The sequence below is a fragment of the Bacillus rossius genome, chromosome 2 (assembly GCF_032445375.1).
Source record: "Bacillus rossius redtenbacheri isolate Brsri chromosome 2, Brsri_v3, whole genome shotgun sequence".
NCBI classification, from domain to species: domain Eukaryota; kingdom Metazoa; phylum Arthropoda; class Insecta; order Phasmatodea; family Bacillidae; genus Bacillus; species Bacillus rossius.
The window spans coordinates 100,447,903-100,467,482 of record NC_086331.1 but is presented as its reverse complement, the minus strand read 5'-3'; the positions used below and the strand labels follow the sequence as shown (position 1 = coordinate 100,467,482).

Below are 19,580 nucleotides of genomic sequence, written 5' to 3'. Positions count from 1 at the left end.
GGTGCTTCCAAATGTGCTGCCTTTACGTTGTCGGTGCTTCCAAATGTGCTGCCTTTACGTTGTCGGTGCTTCCAAATGTGCTGCCTTTTCGATGACGGTGCTTCCAAATGTGCTGCCTTTTCGTAGTCGGTGCTTCCAAATGTGCTGCCTTTTCGTTGTCGGTGCTTCCAAATGTGCTGTCTTTTCGTTGTCGGTGCTTCCAAATGTGCTGCCTTTTCGTTGTCGGTGCTTCCAAATGTGCTTCCAAATGTGCTGCCTTTTCGTTGTCGGTGCTTCCAAATGTGCTTCCTTTTCGATGCCGGTGCTGCCTTTTCTTTGTCGGTGCTTCCGAATGTGCTTCCTTTTCGTTGGCGGTGCTGCCTTTTCTTTGTCGGTGCTTCCAAATGTGCTGCCTTTTCGTTGTCGGTGCTTCTAAATGTGCTGCCTTTTCGATGCCGGTGCTGTCTTTTCGTTGTCGGTGCTTCCAAATGTGCTTCCTTTTCGATGCCGGTGCTGCCTTTTCGTTGTCGGTGCTTCCAAATGTGCTTCCTTTTTTGATGGTGCTTCTATTTTTTTAATGTTGTTTTGACTCTAGTATTTTAGTAAATTGTTCTTGATTTGACTAGCGTATTATTCCATCCGGTGCATGTATATAAACGAGTCCTAGACAGCAGGACGCTCAGTTTGTTACTGCCGTCGACGGTGTACGGATCACCTAGTTTGTTTCTTCTGGTGCATAAGTCGCGTAATTGCCTGTTCTTAGGACTTCGATGGCATCTTTACCGACTTTAACGTCGAACTCGATGGTGGATGTAGAATCGACTACGGGAACCATGACGTCAGCGCCGACGATGTTTGGAGCAGATCCCGTTGGCAACGCCTCTGACAACACTAAAGGAGACTTCGATATGTGCTGTTCCACCATCAGCTGAAGTTTCATCAGCATTGAATACTTCAATTAATGAAGAGCGTACTTCGCATCAGTGCAAATACTGTGGTGCATCATTTACTATCACCTCAAATGCTCGCAGACATGAAAGAAGCGGTTGTTCTAATAATGTTCAAAGAATACAATTTCAGTGCAATAAGTGCAATAAACTAATTTCACGTCTCGATAGCTTACATCGTCATTATAAAAAAAATGCTCCGAGACCTATAATGAACATGGTTATTGATTTGACTCATGTGTTGTACCGGCTAATGAGACTATATAAGTGATATGAACTTCAGTCCGTCTCTGGCTGCGGTGATGACCGGATCGGATAGACATTTAAAGTCATGTAAAAGGCTTAGTCCGTACAATAAGAAGACTGTTTGAATCGAGGAATCCAAAAGGCTTTAGTAATTTGTCTGTGTATTTTTTTGTACTTGTAGTAGTGTAGTATGTATGTAATAAAAGTTTTTTTAAAGGAACTTGTGGTGTATTTTATTTTCTCAAACCTGCCACTTTAGTGGTACTTTTTTTAAAAATATTAAAGTTGTTTTGTATCGGCCAGGGATCGAACCAAGGACATTAGTCGATCCAATCAATCATTATATGGATTACAAATTTATTTAATGAATTTTTAACTTTTTCCCGAATCTCTAGCATTACAATTACGAATTTCCAATATGGTGGTCTTGATGTCTGATAGGATGATGGTAGTAGATGATTTAAAGTCTCTTTAAGAATGTTTAACATGGTTTATTGGAATTATTATTTTTTTCATAAAATTAAACATTATTGCATCGATCGAGGATCGAACCAAGGACTGGAGCGGATCGAATCGATATGTAAGTTAATGAGTGATTTATTTAATGAATTTTGGAATTTTTCCCGCTTTTCTAGTTACATTATTACATGATTTCAAGATGGCGGCCGAATTTCAAGATGGCGGGGGGGCACCTCCGTAATAAATGATTACTGCACTGTAGCGGGTTAGAATAAAATTATCCACATGGAAATGTACTCTATAATACAAGTACACACACAAGATGGCGTACTCCAGCAGGTGGTAGCTCCTGGTAGCCTGTACTGAACATAAAATTTCGGATCCATGATGGTCGACAAGGACAAAGTCAAATTTCAAGGACAAAGTCTAATTTCAAGGTCAAGGTCAAATTTCAAGGTCAAGGTCAAATTTCAAGGTCAAGGTCAAATTTCAAGGTCAAGGTCAGATTTCAAGGTCAAGGTCAGATTTCAAGGTCAAGGTCAATTTTCAAGGTCAAGGTCAAATTTCAAGGTCAAGGTCAAATTTCAAGGTCAAGGTCAAATTTCAAGGTCAAGGTCAAATTTCAAGGTCAAGGTCAAATTTCAAGGTCAATGTCAAATTTCAAGGTCAAGGTCAAATTTCAATGTCAAGGTGTAAGGTGTGGTGACCAGATAATTATACTAACATGGTATCAGCACACTCTAGCGGACGAAAATAAGATGGTGATCTCCAGCGGACGAAGAAAAGATGGCGGACATGTCGTCATACTAGGTGATGATATATATGCTTTGAAAAAAAAGTGGTAGGAGTCAGTCTGCCTGCATCCACCATTGAGGAAGGAGCCTGTCGCCATTTTTAGTTTTTTTTGCACTCACCGGGTTCGAACCGAGGACGATGATCGATATAATCAATCAGAATTCGAATAAGTTAATTTTTTGATGAATTTTGGAATTTTTTTCATTAAAATCGGATAATAATTAAAGATTTTCAAGATGGCGTCCAAATTTCAAGATGGCGACTGTAACAAAAATTGCAGCATTAATAGGATCCAATATGTCGGTCATGGTATCCTTATTCCTAGAAATGGCTTAACTGAGGCTTGAGTTAAGGATGCTTAAGCCAGTTTTAGGAATTTTCAGCCGCTGGGTTTTTTAAGGACTAAAAACGGGAATTTTTCCCTCGAAACGGGAAATTTTTCCCTCGAAAAGAGAAATTTTTAATTTGTGGAATTTTTTGAAATTTTTTGGCGGAACTTTTTTCCACAGAAATGGAAATTTTGGCGATTTTTGAGGAATTTTGGGCAAATTTTGCCCAATTTTGGCGGATTTTGGCGATTTTTGAGGATCAAATTCAAGGTCAAGGTCAAAGGTCAAGGTCACAACCATCCAAGATGGCCGCCGTGACGTCACAATCCAAGATGGCGGAGCCGGCTCTCGGCTCCACCGCCTGAGGCCTGATCTCGGAAATACATTCGTATACTACTAATATAAATACTTTTACAATTTTGATAATTGTCCTCCATATTGAAAATCTGTAATTTACATGTTATGAAAATAAGAAAATTTTAAAATTCATAAAAAAATTCACAAAGCCTAATTAAATTTTTATAATAAAATTTATAAAACAGTACTAGGTTAGAACTCGGCGAGGGCAAATTATTGCGTTGGATCCTTCATCCACGGAAGCAATCGGCAGACATACCTCCCACCACTAACTTCAAGGCAGATATTACATCGACTAGTATGACATCATGGCGGCCATCTTGTTTTCGTCTTCTGGAGTCTGTCATCTTGGATCCAACATGTTGTTTTCGTCTGCTATAGGGTGCTGTCGCTATATTAGTTTAACATTTACATGATAGGGTGCGGTAATTATTTATTACCATGGTGTCCATAATCTTGTCGGCCATTTTAGCTGCCATCTTGAAATTCTATAACTCTTTAACTAGTAATTTGGGGAAAATTCTAAAAATCAACAAAAATTCACATGTTAGATAAAGATTGATTATATCGCCTTGGATCGAACCTAGATAAATACAAACCATTGATTTAATTAAAATTACCAAAAAAAATGACAGGTTCGAAAGACAAAACAACAAAAACACAAATAAAAAATTTATAACATAATTTTCATCTACTACAAGGAAATTACTAGCAATTCTCGATTTCAGCAATTACTACCCACGACGAATAAAAACGAGCTGGAGAGCCCCACCAATTAACGTACTATCGTCCATTTCTTCGTTTGAGAATCTTCTCCACCGAGTATGTACCGGGATACATCGTAGGCTGAATCTCTTCGGCATAGAAGCCACCACGAATAGGCTTGTGGTCCAAATCTTCAAGGTAGTAGGTCCTACACTCAGATTCACGCACTTGGGTCACGCAGAAAAGTTCGCGAACCAATTTGCAGTGAAACCTTTCTCGAAGATGCCTTTCTGTTTGGAGATTCGCACAATGTCACCGATGTTAGCTTTAGGCTTTCGTGAATATTTTTTTTCCTTCGTGTTGGAAAACACTGTTCGAAGCAAGTGATCATCCTTTATGTCTTAAGGCTATATTTTGTGGTAGAATGCATCGTGAAATTGTATTTGCTTATACAGCCACTTATAATTTCCATTAGCCATTTACTGTCGCCACAACTTGGTATGCAAAGTTCTGTTAAACCTTTCGATAATTGAGGCTTTGGAATTACTAAACGTAGAGTAGTGTTTTATGCCAAACTTCTTCATCAAAGCCTTGGAGGCCACATTGTAGAAGTCTTTACCGAGATCCGTAAGCATATGCGATGGTACACGTCAATCGCGCGATATGTCTGTCATGGCCTTGGTTACATCGATTGCATTCTTCGATCTCACAGGTCTGGCCCAAGCGAACTTGCTATACACATCGATGACCGTCAACATATAGCTTTATTCATTTGGGAATATGGTATCATCTCAGCAAGGTTTGCCTGGAATAAATCATTAAGTCCACGCACTACGACTTTACGCCACATGTATTTTAATTTTGCAGGATTATGAAGTTCGCGAGCGATTCCGGTTCGACTCATTATATGTAGTTGGCTTCCCTCAGTTCTTTGAGAATGGAGATTATTTCGTCGATGTGCGAATAGTTTCCTGCACCAAGCGAAGGCAGCAGCAGTCTCAACTTGTCATTTAGTTCGTTTGGGTCGTCCCAATACAAATAGTCAAAGGTCTGACTAGTTTCTAGCTTTTTTAAAACCTTCTATGTGTACTGCTAGTTTACTGATAGTTTACTGAAGAGATTGGTGTGATTGTCGATTTTTTCATGAACTTTGTCTTTGTATATGCATATGTGTGTGTGTATATATAACTTTCTGGATCTTTATTACGAAAATGCGCATGAGTTAGTTATAAAAGTTATTTTGTACACTTGCAAAGCTTCGTGGGAATAGCCTTAAGGTTCCCTGTGAAAGTGCAGTTCGTACACACCTGAATTCCTGTGGTTTTGTACTCTTCTACACATGTGATATTTCCAGGATTTCTTGTTTTCGAGTGAGATCGATACTTTTTTTTTTGTATTTTAAGTCAGTCTTTTTGAAAGGCCGTGACATAACAGTAGTCTAGGAATGACGGTCCGGGGACAGGGTCCAGGGGGTGGAGCCGAGAGCCGAGCCACATCTCTGACGTCACGTCCATCTCTGACGTCACGGCGGCAATCTTGGACGAGCGTAACGGGACAAAGCGTAACGGGACAAAGCGTAACGGGACATAACGTAATGGGACAAGTAGATCACGGCGGCCATCTTGGATCCGCCATTTTGGATGACGTCATTGTATTCTAGAAAATTCCGGCGATGTGTTATCCGCCATTTTGAATTATGACGTCACCGTTGCAATTTTTTTCGTTACAGACGCCATCTTTAACTTTTTTTATTTATTATCTAATTTTAATGAAAAAAAATTTAAAAATTATAAAAAAATTCATTTAATAAATTTTTAATAAAATATTTATAAAAAATATACTTTTACGACACGGAGTTCGGAGTCCTCGGTTCGAACCCGACGAGTGCAAAAAAATAAAAATGGCGAAGGATCCTTCCCCCGTGGTGGCTGCTGGCAGACTGACTCCCACCACTTTTTTTTCAAAGCATCTATAACATCATCTAGTATGACGTCATGACCGCCATCTTGTCTTCGATGCTGGAAGCCATCATCGTTGTATCGTCGGCTAGAGTGCACCAACGCCATGTTAGTTTAATTCGTATCCGCTAGAGTGCAGTAATCATTTATTATTGCTGTGACACCCGCCATCTTGTCATTTGGCAGCCATCTTGAAAATCCGTAATTATTTAGCTAGAAATTCGGGAAAAGTTCCAAAATTCATTAAATAAATCACTCATTAATTTACATATTGATTCGATCGATTCCCGTCCTCGGTTCGATACCCGATCGTTGCACTATTGTTTAATTTTATGTAAAAAATAATAATTTCAATAAACCATGTTCATCATTCGTAAAGAGACTCTAAATCCTCTACGACCACCATCCTATCAGACATCAAGAAAACCATATTGGAAATGTGTAATTTTAATGCTAGAGATTCGGGAAAAAGTTCAAAATTCATTAACTAAATTTGTAATATATATACTGATTGATTAGATCGACTTAGGTCCTAGGTTCGATCCCTGGTCGATACAAAACAACTTTAATATTTTAAAAGAGTACCACTAAAGTGGCAGGTTTGAGAAAATAAAAAACACCACAAGTTCCATTAAAAAATTTTTTATTACATACATACTACACTACTACAAGTACAAAAAAATACACAGACAAATTACTTAAGTCTTGTGGATTCCTTGATTTCCGCATCAGCCACCCACGAATTAAAGCGAGGTGGAAAGCCCCACCACTTGACGTAGAACCGTCCTTTTCTTCGTTTTATAATCTTCTCCACCAAGTACGTATCGGGATACAACGTAGGCTGAATCTCTTCGGCATAGAAACCGCCATGGATAGGTTTGTGGTCCAAATCTTCGAGGTAGTATAGGTCCTAGGCTCTGATTCACGAACATGTGTCACACGGAAAAGTTCGGGACTCCAGTTCGCAGTGAAACCTTTCTCGAATTTACCTTTCTGCTTGGAGATTCGCACAATGTCACCGACGTTAGCTTTACGCTTTCGTGGACCTCTCTTCTTCGTGTTGGAAAACACTGTTTGAAGCAGGCGATTGTCTGTTACGTCCTTTGGCTTCATTTTCGTGGTAGAATGCACCGTGGAATTATACTCGCTTATTAGTTTCGGCAAGATGTCAAGCCACTTGTAATTTCCGTTAGCCGTGAACTGTCGCCACATCTTGGAACGCAAAGTTCTGTTAAACCTTTCGACAACGGAGGCTTTGGCGTTACTAAATGTAGAGTACTGTTTGATGCCATACTTCTTCATCAAAGCCTTGAAGGTCGCATTGTAGAATTCTTTCCCGAGGTCCGTTTGCAGGTGCGACGGTACACGTCCATCACGCAAAATATTGTTCATGGCCTTGGCTACGTCAGTTGCAGTCTTTGATTTGACAGGTCTAGCCCAAGCGAACTTGCTATAAACATCGATGACTGTCAACATGTACTTGAAACCTTTATTCAATCGGGAATACGGTATCATCTCAACAAGGTCCGCCTGGAATAAATCGTCAATTCCACGAACTATGACTTTGCGACGAAGGTATTTCCGTCTAGCAGGAGCATGAAGTTCGCGAGCGATTCCGGTTCGACTCATTGTATGTAGCCATCTTCCCTCAGTTCTTCAAGTATGGAGACTATTTCGTTGATGTGCGAATAGTTTCCTACACTAAGCGAAGCATGTAGAATTCTAAGGCGATCAACTAATTCATTAGGGTCGTCCCAATATACATAGTCAAATATCTGACCACTTTCTAGCTTCTTTAAACCTTCGCCATGTATTGTTAGTTCACTGAAGAGATTAGCAAGAATGTCGATTTTTTCATGATCTACGTCTTTATATACACCACTATCTGGATCGTTATCGCGAAAATGTGCATTGGTTAGCTCTAGCAGTTTTTTGTACTCTTGTAAGTCTTTGTGAGAATATCCTTTAGGCTCCCTGCGAAACAGCAATTCGTACAGACCCGGAGTCCCGCGTGTTTTGAACGCTTCTACGCGCACGATATTTCCTGGTAGAAAGTCTATTTCTTTAGCACCGCGGAACCACTTATTATGTTTTCTTTACACTCCGTAGGTCGTGTCTTTATTCCGGCTCGTAAACGATATCAGGTATGGTCGGACCATTGCATTAACTTGATGTCCCTTTTTCGGTATTTTTTTCTTGTGCATGGACTCTGTACTTGTTAAGTCCTCTTCTTCTCGATCTGGTTCATACTTTCTCTTCTTTACAGTTGGCATTTCATCTTCAACTTCTGTCTTCACAATGATGGCTGGTTCTTCCTTGTTTTTAAGTTCGTCGAGGCGACTAGTGATTGGTTTAAATATCTCCTCATTTTCCATCTCACGTGCAAGTCTGGTTCGTCTAGCAAGTAAATATTTTTCACGAACAGACCGTATAGCTCGATGAAGGTCACTGGCCAGGTCCGACATTGTACTGGCTGAAAAATTATTGCAAGACCTCCTTATATACTTTTTTTATTCGTTCGCAGAAACTTCTTTCTTGTGTTTGGCTAAATCTGAATTTGTTGACAAGTGAGATAGTGATGCTTTCAGACTACTTTGAAAAGTTCTCAAATCGTCACGTCTTTGTGCATTCGATACTTCGATCATGTCGCGAATGCGAGAATCCGAGGCTTCCACACGCTGGTCGATGGCAACGAGATACTCTAGTAATTCCTTTTTCACACTGTCTACTTTTTGAGCCAGTAGCGAAATGTATTTGTGGATAACGTCGTCATGAGACTTGAGAGCAGTACGTAAGTCTCGACTGCTACGACCGAATTTCGAAATGCTATGACTCATGTTTGGCGATAAACTGATCGAAACCTCGTCTGTACCTGCCCTTATATAGAGGCCAGTCCTTTACGATGACTATAAATCCGTGTTCTTCTTTCCAACACAAGGAGCACATGTCTTTGAATTCCTGGAACGTCATGTCGGTGTTTACGTGATCGTCATAAGCATGGCGTAAATTAAGTTCGTCCATGAGAAAAAGTACTATGACATTTGAGTTGTCTCGTAGGAGATGTTTTGGTATTCTACTGTACGTCTGACACAGGTAAATGCAGTCTACCTTGGCGTGTCTGCCCATGGAAAAGTACTCTTGTATTATGCCTTGTTTCTCGCACATTACATCGTCGAAAACACACACGGAATTGGCTTTTGTTTCACTTGGAGGTACCACATCGGTATTATCGCTAAACGGAAAATACTCCAGACCATCCACCGAGCGTAGAACCGTAGCTAGTCGCTGGTACTTTGGCTGTTGCAACGACTTGGAATACAAGTAAACGTTTTCGAACCGAAGACCGTTTGGTTCCTCTAGTAAACTCAGTAAAACACACGTTTTGCCGCAGTTTGACGGACCCGCCATTATGCAACGTACGGTAGAAGGCAACAGTAAGCCATGTCGTGATTCACGCGCACTAAATACATCGTCTTGCATAATGCGTACGGGCAAACACACGTCTTGCTTGACGACCTGTATTGTACTAAAGTAATTGTATAAAATCAAACACATTTATACTTTCTGGTCAGTTGTGCGTAATGACTCGAAGAGGTAATAACAAACAACACATCGGCGCGGGACTCGTGAACTCGCTGATAAACAACCTACCATTCGAGCTACACATTCCCGGCTACAGATTCTGCGGCCCCGGCACTAAACTAGCGAAAAGGTTAGCTCGCGGTTACGTGGGCATTAATTCACTCGACGAAAAGTGCAAGCAGCACGATATCGCATATTCATTAAGCAAGGACCTGGAATCCAGACACCGGGCCGACGAGATATTGGCACAGGAAGCCGAAGATATAAGCAAATCGTCGAACACGGGACTAGGAGAGAAAATCGCAGCGTTGGGCGTATCTAAAATCATGAAGGCAAAGACGAAATTAGGACTGGGTGCTCGTCGAGCCAGCTCCATCAAGCCAAAGACTAACTCACGCAAGACCAAACACAAGACTGGTGCAGGCGTGCAAAAAGCCAAGCAAAAATTACACTCTCTCGACAAGAAGATTATAGGAGGATTTCTTCCTTTGCTTTTGCCTGCATTGGGTGCTCTCGGCGGCCTCATCGGTGCAACGAGCGGTATAGTGCGGGCAGTCAACACTTCGAAGAATGAGCGCAAGCAGTTAAAAGAAGCACAGCGACACAACCCCAACATGGAAGCCATTGCCATCGATAAAAAAAACGGCGCAGGACTCTACTTGCAACCTCACAAGACAGGACGAGGCATGAGGAAGAAACGAATGAAAAAATCCTAAGTTCTTTGCCGAAACGTCCGCTCACAAATATAGATTTAATAAAGTACGCACGCAAACTTAAAATACCAAATTTCCGTGGCGTGTTTATGCGAGACACTTTGCCCAGCAAGCCAAAGACACGTGAGCGCGCCATAATTAATTTAGACACGTCGGCGGGTCGCGGCACGCACTGGGTGGCCTATGTAAAGACGGGGAAAAAAGCCACTTACTACGATAGTTTTGGAAATTTACGGCCTCCGCCCGAACTGCGACAGTACCTGGGTCGGACCACTACGATGTTTTACAATTACGAAACGGAACAGAGGCCTAATCAAACAATTTGCGGACACTTGTGTCTTCGCTTTTTAGCAAACAAAAATTAGCTGACAAAATAAAAATTGCTACTTAAAGGTTTTGCAGTGATGATAATTTATTGGTCATGTCGATAACACTTACATTTACAGGTCACGCATCTGAGCTGCGGGCGGTTCATTTCCCGCCTCTGGATTTAGACGGAGAATGGTGTATCGGACTCGTAGATTTTCAAACGTATAATGCCATACCGAACATTGACGAAGAAAATTGCAAGATCTGCTTCCTGAAAAGCGATGGGACCGCTCATGAAATACAGTTACCTGTTGGCTCTTACGAAATTGACGACATTGCAAAGTACATCAGGGATACGTTACCACAGGATGTAGACTTTCAACTGCGTGGAAATCCAAACACTCAAAAAAGTATTCTAACATGCAGGGAAAATGTCGACTTTACGAAACCCGGGACCATAGGTACGATGCTCGGATTCGAATCAAAGGTGTATGATACAGGAAGAACGTACGAATCTACGCGCGCAGTAAACATTTTGCCTGTGAATGTCATAAGAATAAACTGTAATTTGGAAAGTGGAACGTATCTCAACGGAAGACTAAGCAACATGCTGCACGAGTTTTCGCCGATGGTCCCGCCAGGATATAAACTGGTAGAAGTACCGCAAAGTATCATTTACGTTCCAGTCGTCGTGAAGTGCGCACACGAAGTCGTCGTCCGAATCGTTGACCAGCGAGAACGATTGGTGAATTTTCAAGACGAAGAAATTACATTATGTCTGCACTTGAAGCGATGGGCATAAAGTTCGTAACACCGAACAGTTATAAAAGAAATTGTATTGTCGTGAATAAGAACAGTTCTCTACCAGACATCGGTGCATTAACACCTGACAACATAAAGTATCTTCTCAGTATTGGACAAGTGCCGGATAAATATGGAAGACGAAATCCTCAACGTGGAAGATCCGGTCATTTTTGAGGACAGCATTACGAAAATGGAATTGCACGAGTACCAGCCTTTCCTGCTCGGACCGTACGCACTACCATCGGAAGTACGCATTGCAGTACAGCACCAAGATATTTGTACTTTACCTTCGCAGTCATTTCTACGTATAAGAGGCACGCTTACAAAAGCGGATGGTACGCACCCGACAACGACATCAATATCCTGCAATGGTATTCTTCACCTAATCGAGCGCATTACATATGTACTCAATGGCGTCGAGGTAGACCAGACGAGAGATGTAGGCATAACATCTGCTATGAAAAATTACCTTTCGCTCACGCCAAATGAACTGTCTGCTGCAAAGATGGCCGGTTGGGCTCTCGAGGATGAATATAAGCTTCCGGTTTATGCCGAAGGAAAGTTCGAAGTTTGTGTTCCTCTGTCCATGCTTCTTGGATTCGCTGAGGACTACAAGCATATAATCATTAATTCGAAACAAGAGCTCGTACTGCTTCTAGCCAACACGCACATTAATGCAATTGTCGCCGCTGCAGAAAACCCTCAAGATGTCTCGCTAACACTACAGTCTATCGAGTGGATGCTGCCCCACATCCAAGTGAGCACCGTTGAACGAGTCAAGATGTTGAAGAACATAGAAAATGGCAAGAACTTCGATGTGCCATTCCGATCCTGGAGCCTGGAAACTTATCCTGGCTTGCCTCATAGTCAGCGTATCAATTGGATAGTAAAGTCCAGCTTCGCTACGGAAAAACCAAGATACATCATCGTCGGGCTTCAGACCGGAAGACAGCTCAATGCAGGAGTAAAACGCTCCGTATTCGATAACTGTCAAATACGCAATGTAAAAATATTTTTAAACAGCGAAAGTTATCCGTACGTTGACATGAACATGGATTTTGAAAGTGGAAGATTTCTTCTAGCATATCAAATGTATGCCAAGTTTCAGCAAGCTTACTACGGGCGGAGGCAGTCACCGATACTAAGTCCCGACAGTTTCAAGAACAAGGCTCCGTTAATGGTGTTTGACGTATCCAAACAGGATGATCGAATAAATTCAAACATCATCGACTGTAGGATCGAGATAACGACTATCGGAAATATTCCACCAAACACCTATGCTTTTTGTCTGATACTTCACGATCGGCTTGCATCGTACAATTGTCGAGACAAACTTGTGAAAATTCTGACATAAATACCGTTTCGTTTTCGATAATAATTTAGTTACGACCGAGCATTGCTAGCGACAAGATGTACTGCAACCTGCAAGGTTTCCAGAGTCAAAATGGATTCGTGCTCAAGGAAATTAGCGTCACCTCCGGAGACAAGACTCGAACCCGCAGCTTCCGACCTCCGTATCCGTGGAAACTACTAGACGAAAAAAGTAAATGGTCGAATGAATGGCTATGTAAATATTATCACGGACTAGAGTGGGACGAAGGAAAAATTCCGTACCACCAAGTGAAAAACACTATTGAAAATTTACTAGTTCAAAACGAAATAATCTACGTTGCCGGACCGGAACAGAAGAAATGGCTGAGCAAGTTGTGTGATGCGTCAGTTGTAATTGTAGACCTACAGACCGACTACGGCTGTCCTTTCCTGCGCAAGCTTAGCGCAATATACGACGTGCAGCTACGTGACAAGTTTGAACGTGTCTGTGTCTGTACAAACTCGCAGTTAATGCAGAAATGGCACACACAGTGTTAGCAGGAGCCTGCATATATAAATGTCGTACCTACGTACGTGCCTTCAGTTGACGTTCGACCTGCAAGAAGATGTTTACGTTTCATCCTGCTAACGTGTACGTGTGCGCAAGACCTAGCTTCAGCAGTGTCGAGTACAGCTACTGGGATTCCGGGTATATACGTACATATACAGAAACCTGTGATGAAGGCGCTCAGCATTGGCGGTTTGCGCACTTTCCTGTGTCCTACGAACCGACTCATCAGCTGGTAGATTGTTGCGAACCTGGAAACTGTGCCGTCTATCACATGAGACCACACACAATCCTTCCTGCTAGCATCGCTGAGGTAGTCGCCTCGTCTGCATGTGCAACACCAAACATGGACGTGTTGCAACCTGTTGCGACCTGTGATGCTTCTACGCAGACTTCCAAACGGCGTGCGTCTCGTCGTCGCAGTTCAGGCAGTGAATCTGTCCCAACTAGCACTGAGCCAAAGCCCAGGCGTAGACGTGGTCACAGACGTCATCGACCATGTCTTGTCGGAGTTGTCAACGTCGCAGAAGATGACCAGCTGGAAAACTGTGTTCCTGATACTGTGGCCTGCGAACCAGTTGGAACCGGAGTCGACGAACCGGTTGGAACCGGAGTTGACGAGTCAGTTCATGCGGTATTAAAGACTTTGCTTGTGAAAATGCTTGATTCCTTAACCTAATATGTATTTGTGTACTTTTTATAAATAAATGTGTAAAACTTGAACTAGTGTGTTTTTTATTTCTACAATTTTTAGGTACCTAATAAAAAAATTTTCAATACAGACAATATTTTGACTCATGTAGTATACCAGTAGACCACGGGTATATAAGCGAGGTTCAGACGACTGGACCCGCAGTTCACCTCTGGCCGCAGTGCAGTACGGACGTGCTCTCTCCATTAAGTTTCGTGAGATTTAGTTATGTCGACCGGAATAGAATGTTTACCGACAGCAGCGGGGACCTCGATGGCAGCAACGATGATGGAGTCGGAGATCCCGATACCATTTGCAGAGGAGACCACGGCAGCGGAGAGCTCAATGGCTGAGGTGTCGACGGCTGTGGAGATCCCGATACCTGCTGCAGAGGAGACAATGATACTTGCTGTTCCATCATCAGCTGAAGTTCCACCATCTGCATTCCAGACTTCAATTAATGAAGAGCGTACAGCGCATCAATGCAAATATTGTGGCGCATCTTTTACAAAACCTACGAATGTGCGCAGACATGAAAGAAGCAGTTGTTCTAATAATGTTAAAAGAATACAATTTCAGTGCAATAAGTGCGGTAAACTAATTTCACGTCTTGATAGCTTACATCTTCATTATAAAAAATGCTCCGAGAAAGTTAAGTGCGAGTATAATGAACATGGTTATTGTTTTGACTCTTGTGTTGTACCGGCTGATGAGTCTATATAAGTGAGACCCTGGTGATATGGACTTCAGTCCGTCTCTGGTTGTGGTGATGAACGGATCGGATAGTTAGACTTGTATAACATAATAGACCTGTATCTAGCTATTCTTGAGAACTCGATGGCATCATTACCACTATCTACACCAACCTGGATCGAAGGTCTACCATCATCAGTGCAAAGCACGATGACAACGACGTCTACAGCTACACCTGCTCTCTCAGCACAGCAGGAGATTTCGACGCGTGCAACATCTTCCGCAGAGCAGACCTCAAAGGCTTCAGAAGTTAACATGTCAGCAGTGTTACAATGGTTGTCAACAGTTCCAGTGGCATTGATGAAGGAAGGAGCATCCAGCGGTGTTCCATCACCCGACTGCACGTACTGTGAGAAGATCAAAAACTTGAAATTACAGGATTATGTAATACACAATTGTAGTAATAACTCTGAATGCATTAAATATCAGTGCAACAGGTGTTTAAGCAAGTTTGTACAATATGGAAGATTAAAACGGCACCTCAGGAATTGTGATAGACTGGCTGTACATTCATCGGAATCAAGCTGTATATTTTGTAACAAAACATTGGCAAATATTCAAAGTGCACAACGACACGAAATGTATCACTGTCCTTTTAATGAAGTCGATAATTCGACTTTGTGTGCAAATTGTGGTGTACCATTATGTCGAGCTGATAAACTGAATAGACATTTAAAGTCATGTAAAGGACATAGTCCGTATAGTAAGAAGACTGTTTGAATCGAGAGATCCACGAAACTTTAGTAATTTGTCTGTGTATTTTTTTGTACTTGTGGTAGTGTATAATTTATGTAATAAAAGTTTTTTTAAAAGAACTTGCGGTGTTTTTTATTTTCTCAAACCTGTCACTTTAGTGGTACTTTTTTAAAATATTAAAGTTGTTTTGTATCGACCAGGGATCGAACCTAGGACCTAAGTCGATCTAATCAATTAGTATATAGATTACACATTAAGTTAATGAATTTTGAACTTTTTCCCGAATCTCTAGCATTAAAATTACGCATTTCCAATATGGTTTTCTTGATGTCTGATAGGATGGTGGTCGTAGAGGATTTAGAGTCTCTTTACGAATGATGAACATGGTTTATTGAAATTATTATTTTTTACATAAAATTAAACATTAGTGCAACGATCGGGTATCGAACCGAGGATGGGAATCGATCGAATCAACATGTAAATTAATGAGTGATTTATTTAATGAATTTTGGAACTTTTCCCGAATTTCTAGCTAAATAATTACGGATTTTCAAGATGGCGGCCAAATGACAAGATGGCGGGTATCACAGCAATAATAAATGATTACTGCACTCTAGCGGATACGAATTAAACTAACATGGCGTTGGTGCACTCTAGCCGACGATACAATGATGATGGCTTCCAGCATCGAAGACAAGATGGCGGTCATGACGTCATACTAGATGATGTTATAGATGCTTTGAAAAAAAAGTGGTGGGAGTCAGTCTGCCAGCAGCCACCACGGGGGAAGGATCCGTCGCCATTTTTATTTTTTTGCACTCGTCGGGTTCGAACCGAGGACTCCGAACTCCGTGTCGTAAAGGTATATTTTTTATAAATATTTTATTAAAATTTTATTAAGTGAATTTTTTATAATTTTTAAATTTTTTTCATTAAAATCAGATAATAAATAAAAAAGTTAAAGATGGTGTCCGTAACAAAAAAATTGCAACGGTGACGTCATAATTCAAAATGGCGGATAACACATCGCCGGAATTTTCTAGAACACAATGATGTCATCCAAAATGGCGGATCAAGATGGCCGCCATGATCTACTTGTCCCGTTACATTATGTACCGTTACGTTATGTCCCGTTACGCTTTGTCCCGTTACGCTCGTCCAAGATGGCCGCCGTGACGTAAGAGATGGACGTGACGTCAGAGATGTGGCTCGGCTCTCGGCTCCACCCCCTGGACCCTGTCCCCAGACCGTCATTCCTACACTACTCATAACACTTGCTATTTGATGTGCAACCTGTCATTTGTGATTTAAAATTATATTCCATGCTTTTAGACACTCAATCCTTTAAATAATAGTGGGATATAATATTGCCTTACATGTATTCAATAATCTTTACTGCGTGACATGACGAAACGTGGGTTGTGACTACAGAGTGCCATGAATTACCTCATTTATAGCTATTGAAGAGGCAAAAGCGACTGCAGATCAGCCGTGGCTACAAAAAGGGAGGGGGTTGGGGGTGATAGTACCTCCCGAGCCCGAATTTTTTATTGATGTGTAAACATCTTAGCTCTCGGTAAATGGCATTTGGTAGGAGTAATTTTAGTGAATGTAACGTAGTCGTTTGGAACGGAAATGAGTAACCACGGTGCTGCCATCTGTGGCGGATGGCGCGAACCAAATTTCACAACGACAAAGTAAAAATTTAGAGTATTAACTGTTTAATGAAATTTAACACGCTAGACATTATTTTAATAAAATTCCTTGTTGAAAATCAGGCTTAAAGTTGGGATTTAGTGTTTTTAAAAGTCTTTTTCGTTTTATCGGAGTCGTTTCATTATATAGTTTAATCTTTCGCTCTACAAAATAGAAAGGTTAGATAGTGGACGTAGGTGCTTCGGCAGCGAATTCTAAAGGTGGGTGCAGTAACTACGTGTTATTCGCGTCAAGAAATGTAGTTTAAAACATAATTTTCGTATATTATTCACGCTCGGCATTATTAAAAAAAAAAAAAAAAAACGTTAAATTTCGAGTCCGAGTTTCGTGTTGTAAGTTTGTTTACAACATGCGAACTTATGAATTTGCTCGTTGCCGAGGTGAAATGTTAACACATCACTGGCGAGTACTGAAATACTTGCTCACATTAAAAAAAATTGAAGGGTATTTTCATATTTACTTACTTAAATATTTAAAATTATGTGTTAATTTTTTTCATCAAAAGTTGTGTTTGAGACCATAAATGTCTAAATATGCCAAGGCAAATCTTCAACTTAGGTAATGTCATGTTTTCAACTGCAACCTTTATTTGTACTTTATTTGTACTATAGCCCCTCCAAAAACGTCTTACTGGAGCCTCCTCTGCTGCAAATAAAGATCAAACTAATGAGCATGTAAGAATGAAGCTTCGAAAGTCTCGATTAAATAAAAAATGTACTTAATTCAAGCTTGTTTGATAGTGCAAACGAATCAGTTATTGAAATAACAGGAAATAAATAACTATAATAGCGGCCTGGCATTTGCCTTCGCATGTGATTGTTACAGAATGACAAACATTTATCAAAGAGATAGTAAATATGCACTCTCATGATGACTACAACAACTCTCTTGAACAAAAAATATTTATTGACACTGTCTACCGAAAAATTTCTAGTTCAACCTTGCTGAATAGAAATAAGATTAAGCATTTGAAAGAGGTTTTCGATTTAATTGGTGGGTTCTGCTTCGTCATTTCAAGAGTTTTCACATCCTCGTTGAGAGAAAAAAAAATGCACTGCTATATTCTTAGACTGGAACAATAGTATTTCATGGGAAATTATAAAAATACAGAAGTTTGATTTATTTACTTTTTTAGCCTATTTTCCGTGATCTTGATATCATATTCCTGTTTTTTGTGTACGTGGACGTATTACCCCATCATTAACTTTGCTTTCACTAAACAAATTTAATAATTTTACAGCTGACAGTATAGACTTTTGTGTAGTTTGTTAACATCGGCTTGTAAAATCTTTCACTTTACTTAGTGGCATACCTAGCAATAACTTAAATAGTGCATCGCATAACAATTTATGTCTAAAAGTTTATAATGTCGGTTCTCGATTGGAATTGTTTCAGATAACTATTTATTTTCTCAAAATCCATCACTTATTTGTTCAGTTGAGATTTGTAAATTTAAATAAGTAAGTAAAAGTTAAAGTATAATGAAAGTAAACGTCTTTGTATAGGGAAGACAGAACCGTGGGGCAGCGAATATCTCGGGATATTAGTTTCTTTCTTCGCATTAGTTCCGTTATTCACCACCTCTTACCCGCAAATTTCTCTTTAGGTACTCATTTCTCGCACTTGTCAGGAACGCAAATATGTGCGCAGAAATAGATAGAGTATCTTTCTGGCTGTATGTTCTGCCAGACTCTTTACCTTTAAGTCGATCGTGTCAAAGTTGGAAGCAGCGTTAATATTTTCAGTTAATGTAAACATTGTGTAAAATTAAAATATATGGCCTGTTTCAGAAGCTGATTCACCGCAATCACCAACTAAACAGAGACATCGATTTATCACCATGCTGCACCGCTACCCGTCTCTCTTCAATCCAGTTGCTCTACATGGACGGAAACGAAACAATAACGCAAAAAACATTACCAAACATGGTAGTAGACTCTTGTGGATGCATGTGATTTATATATATGCGTGCACTAAAACATAACAGTATTTTTGGTACCTGCAGAGAGTAGGCTCAAACGTGCAAATTGCCACAAGCTGATCTTCAGTAAAATCTTCTGTGTTTAGATTTATTGAATTAAAACATACTATCTGAAAATTATGAACAGAATCTCACGAAACACAGGAATTGATTTACATACATTTGTTAATATTTTGGGTGATTTATGTATATACTGTAATACTATACTTAAAACAGTTTGTTTCATTAGTATAATTATAGTCTAAGTGTTTTATTTGGACAGCCAAATATTACAAACGAACTTATATTTTTTTACAATAATTTTTTTAAATATATTTTCTGCGGAACTGGATAAAAATAAACTTCGCAGTGTGTTTTATGTAAATATTATATTGACTCCTGAATTTACTGATGGTAAAAAAACAGTTCAGTTAATTGTAAAAATTGGTTGAGATAACGTTTCAAACTAACTAGATTAATGTATAAATATTCATCTCATGATCTTTATTTATGTTATTATTAATTTATTACTTTGTTTATTATGTTTTTAAGTTATTATATTTATGAATATTTATGTACAGAATTATTTATGAATCAAAATATTTATTTATAGTATCTATATTAAAATGATGAAATTGTGAACTGTGATATGAACAATGTATGTTTGCAAAAAAATGAGTTGTGTGTGATCAAATTAATAAA

The 19,580-nt window shown here is 40.1% G+C and overlaps 1 protein-coding gene across 1 annotated transcript in view; it reads left to right on the top strand.

Moving 5' to 3' along the window:
* LOC134528936 (uncharacterized) overlaps window positions 1–19,267 on the top strand; it is a 54,220-nt gene extending 34,953 nt beyond the window's left edge. The window contains exon 7 of the mRNA XM_063362605.1: window positions 18,709–19,267. Within this exon, the coding sequence (XP_063218675.1) occupies window positions 18,709–18,873 (165 nt within the window). The 3' untranslated portion in view covers window positions 18,874–19,267. The remainder of the gene's footprint in view (window positions 1–18,708) is intronic.
* Window positions 19,268–19,580: the final 313 nt, after the last annotated feature.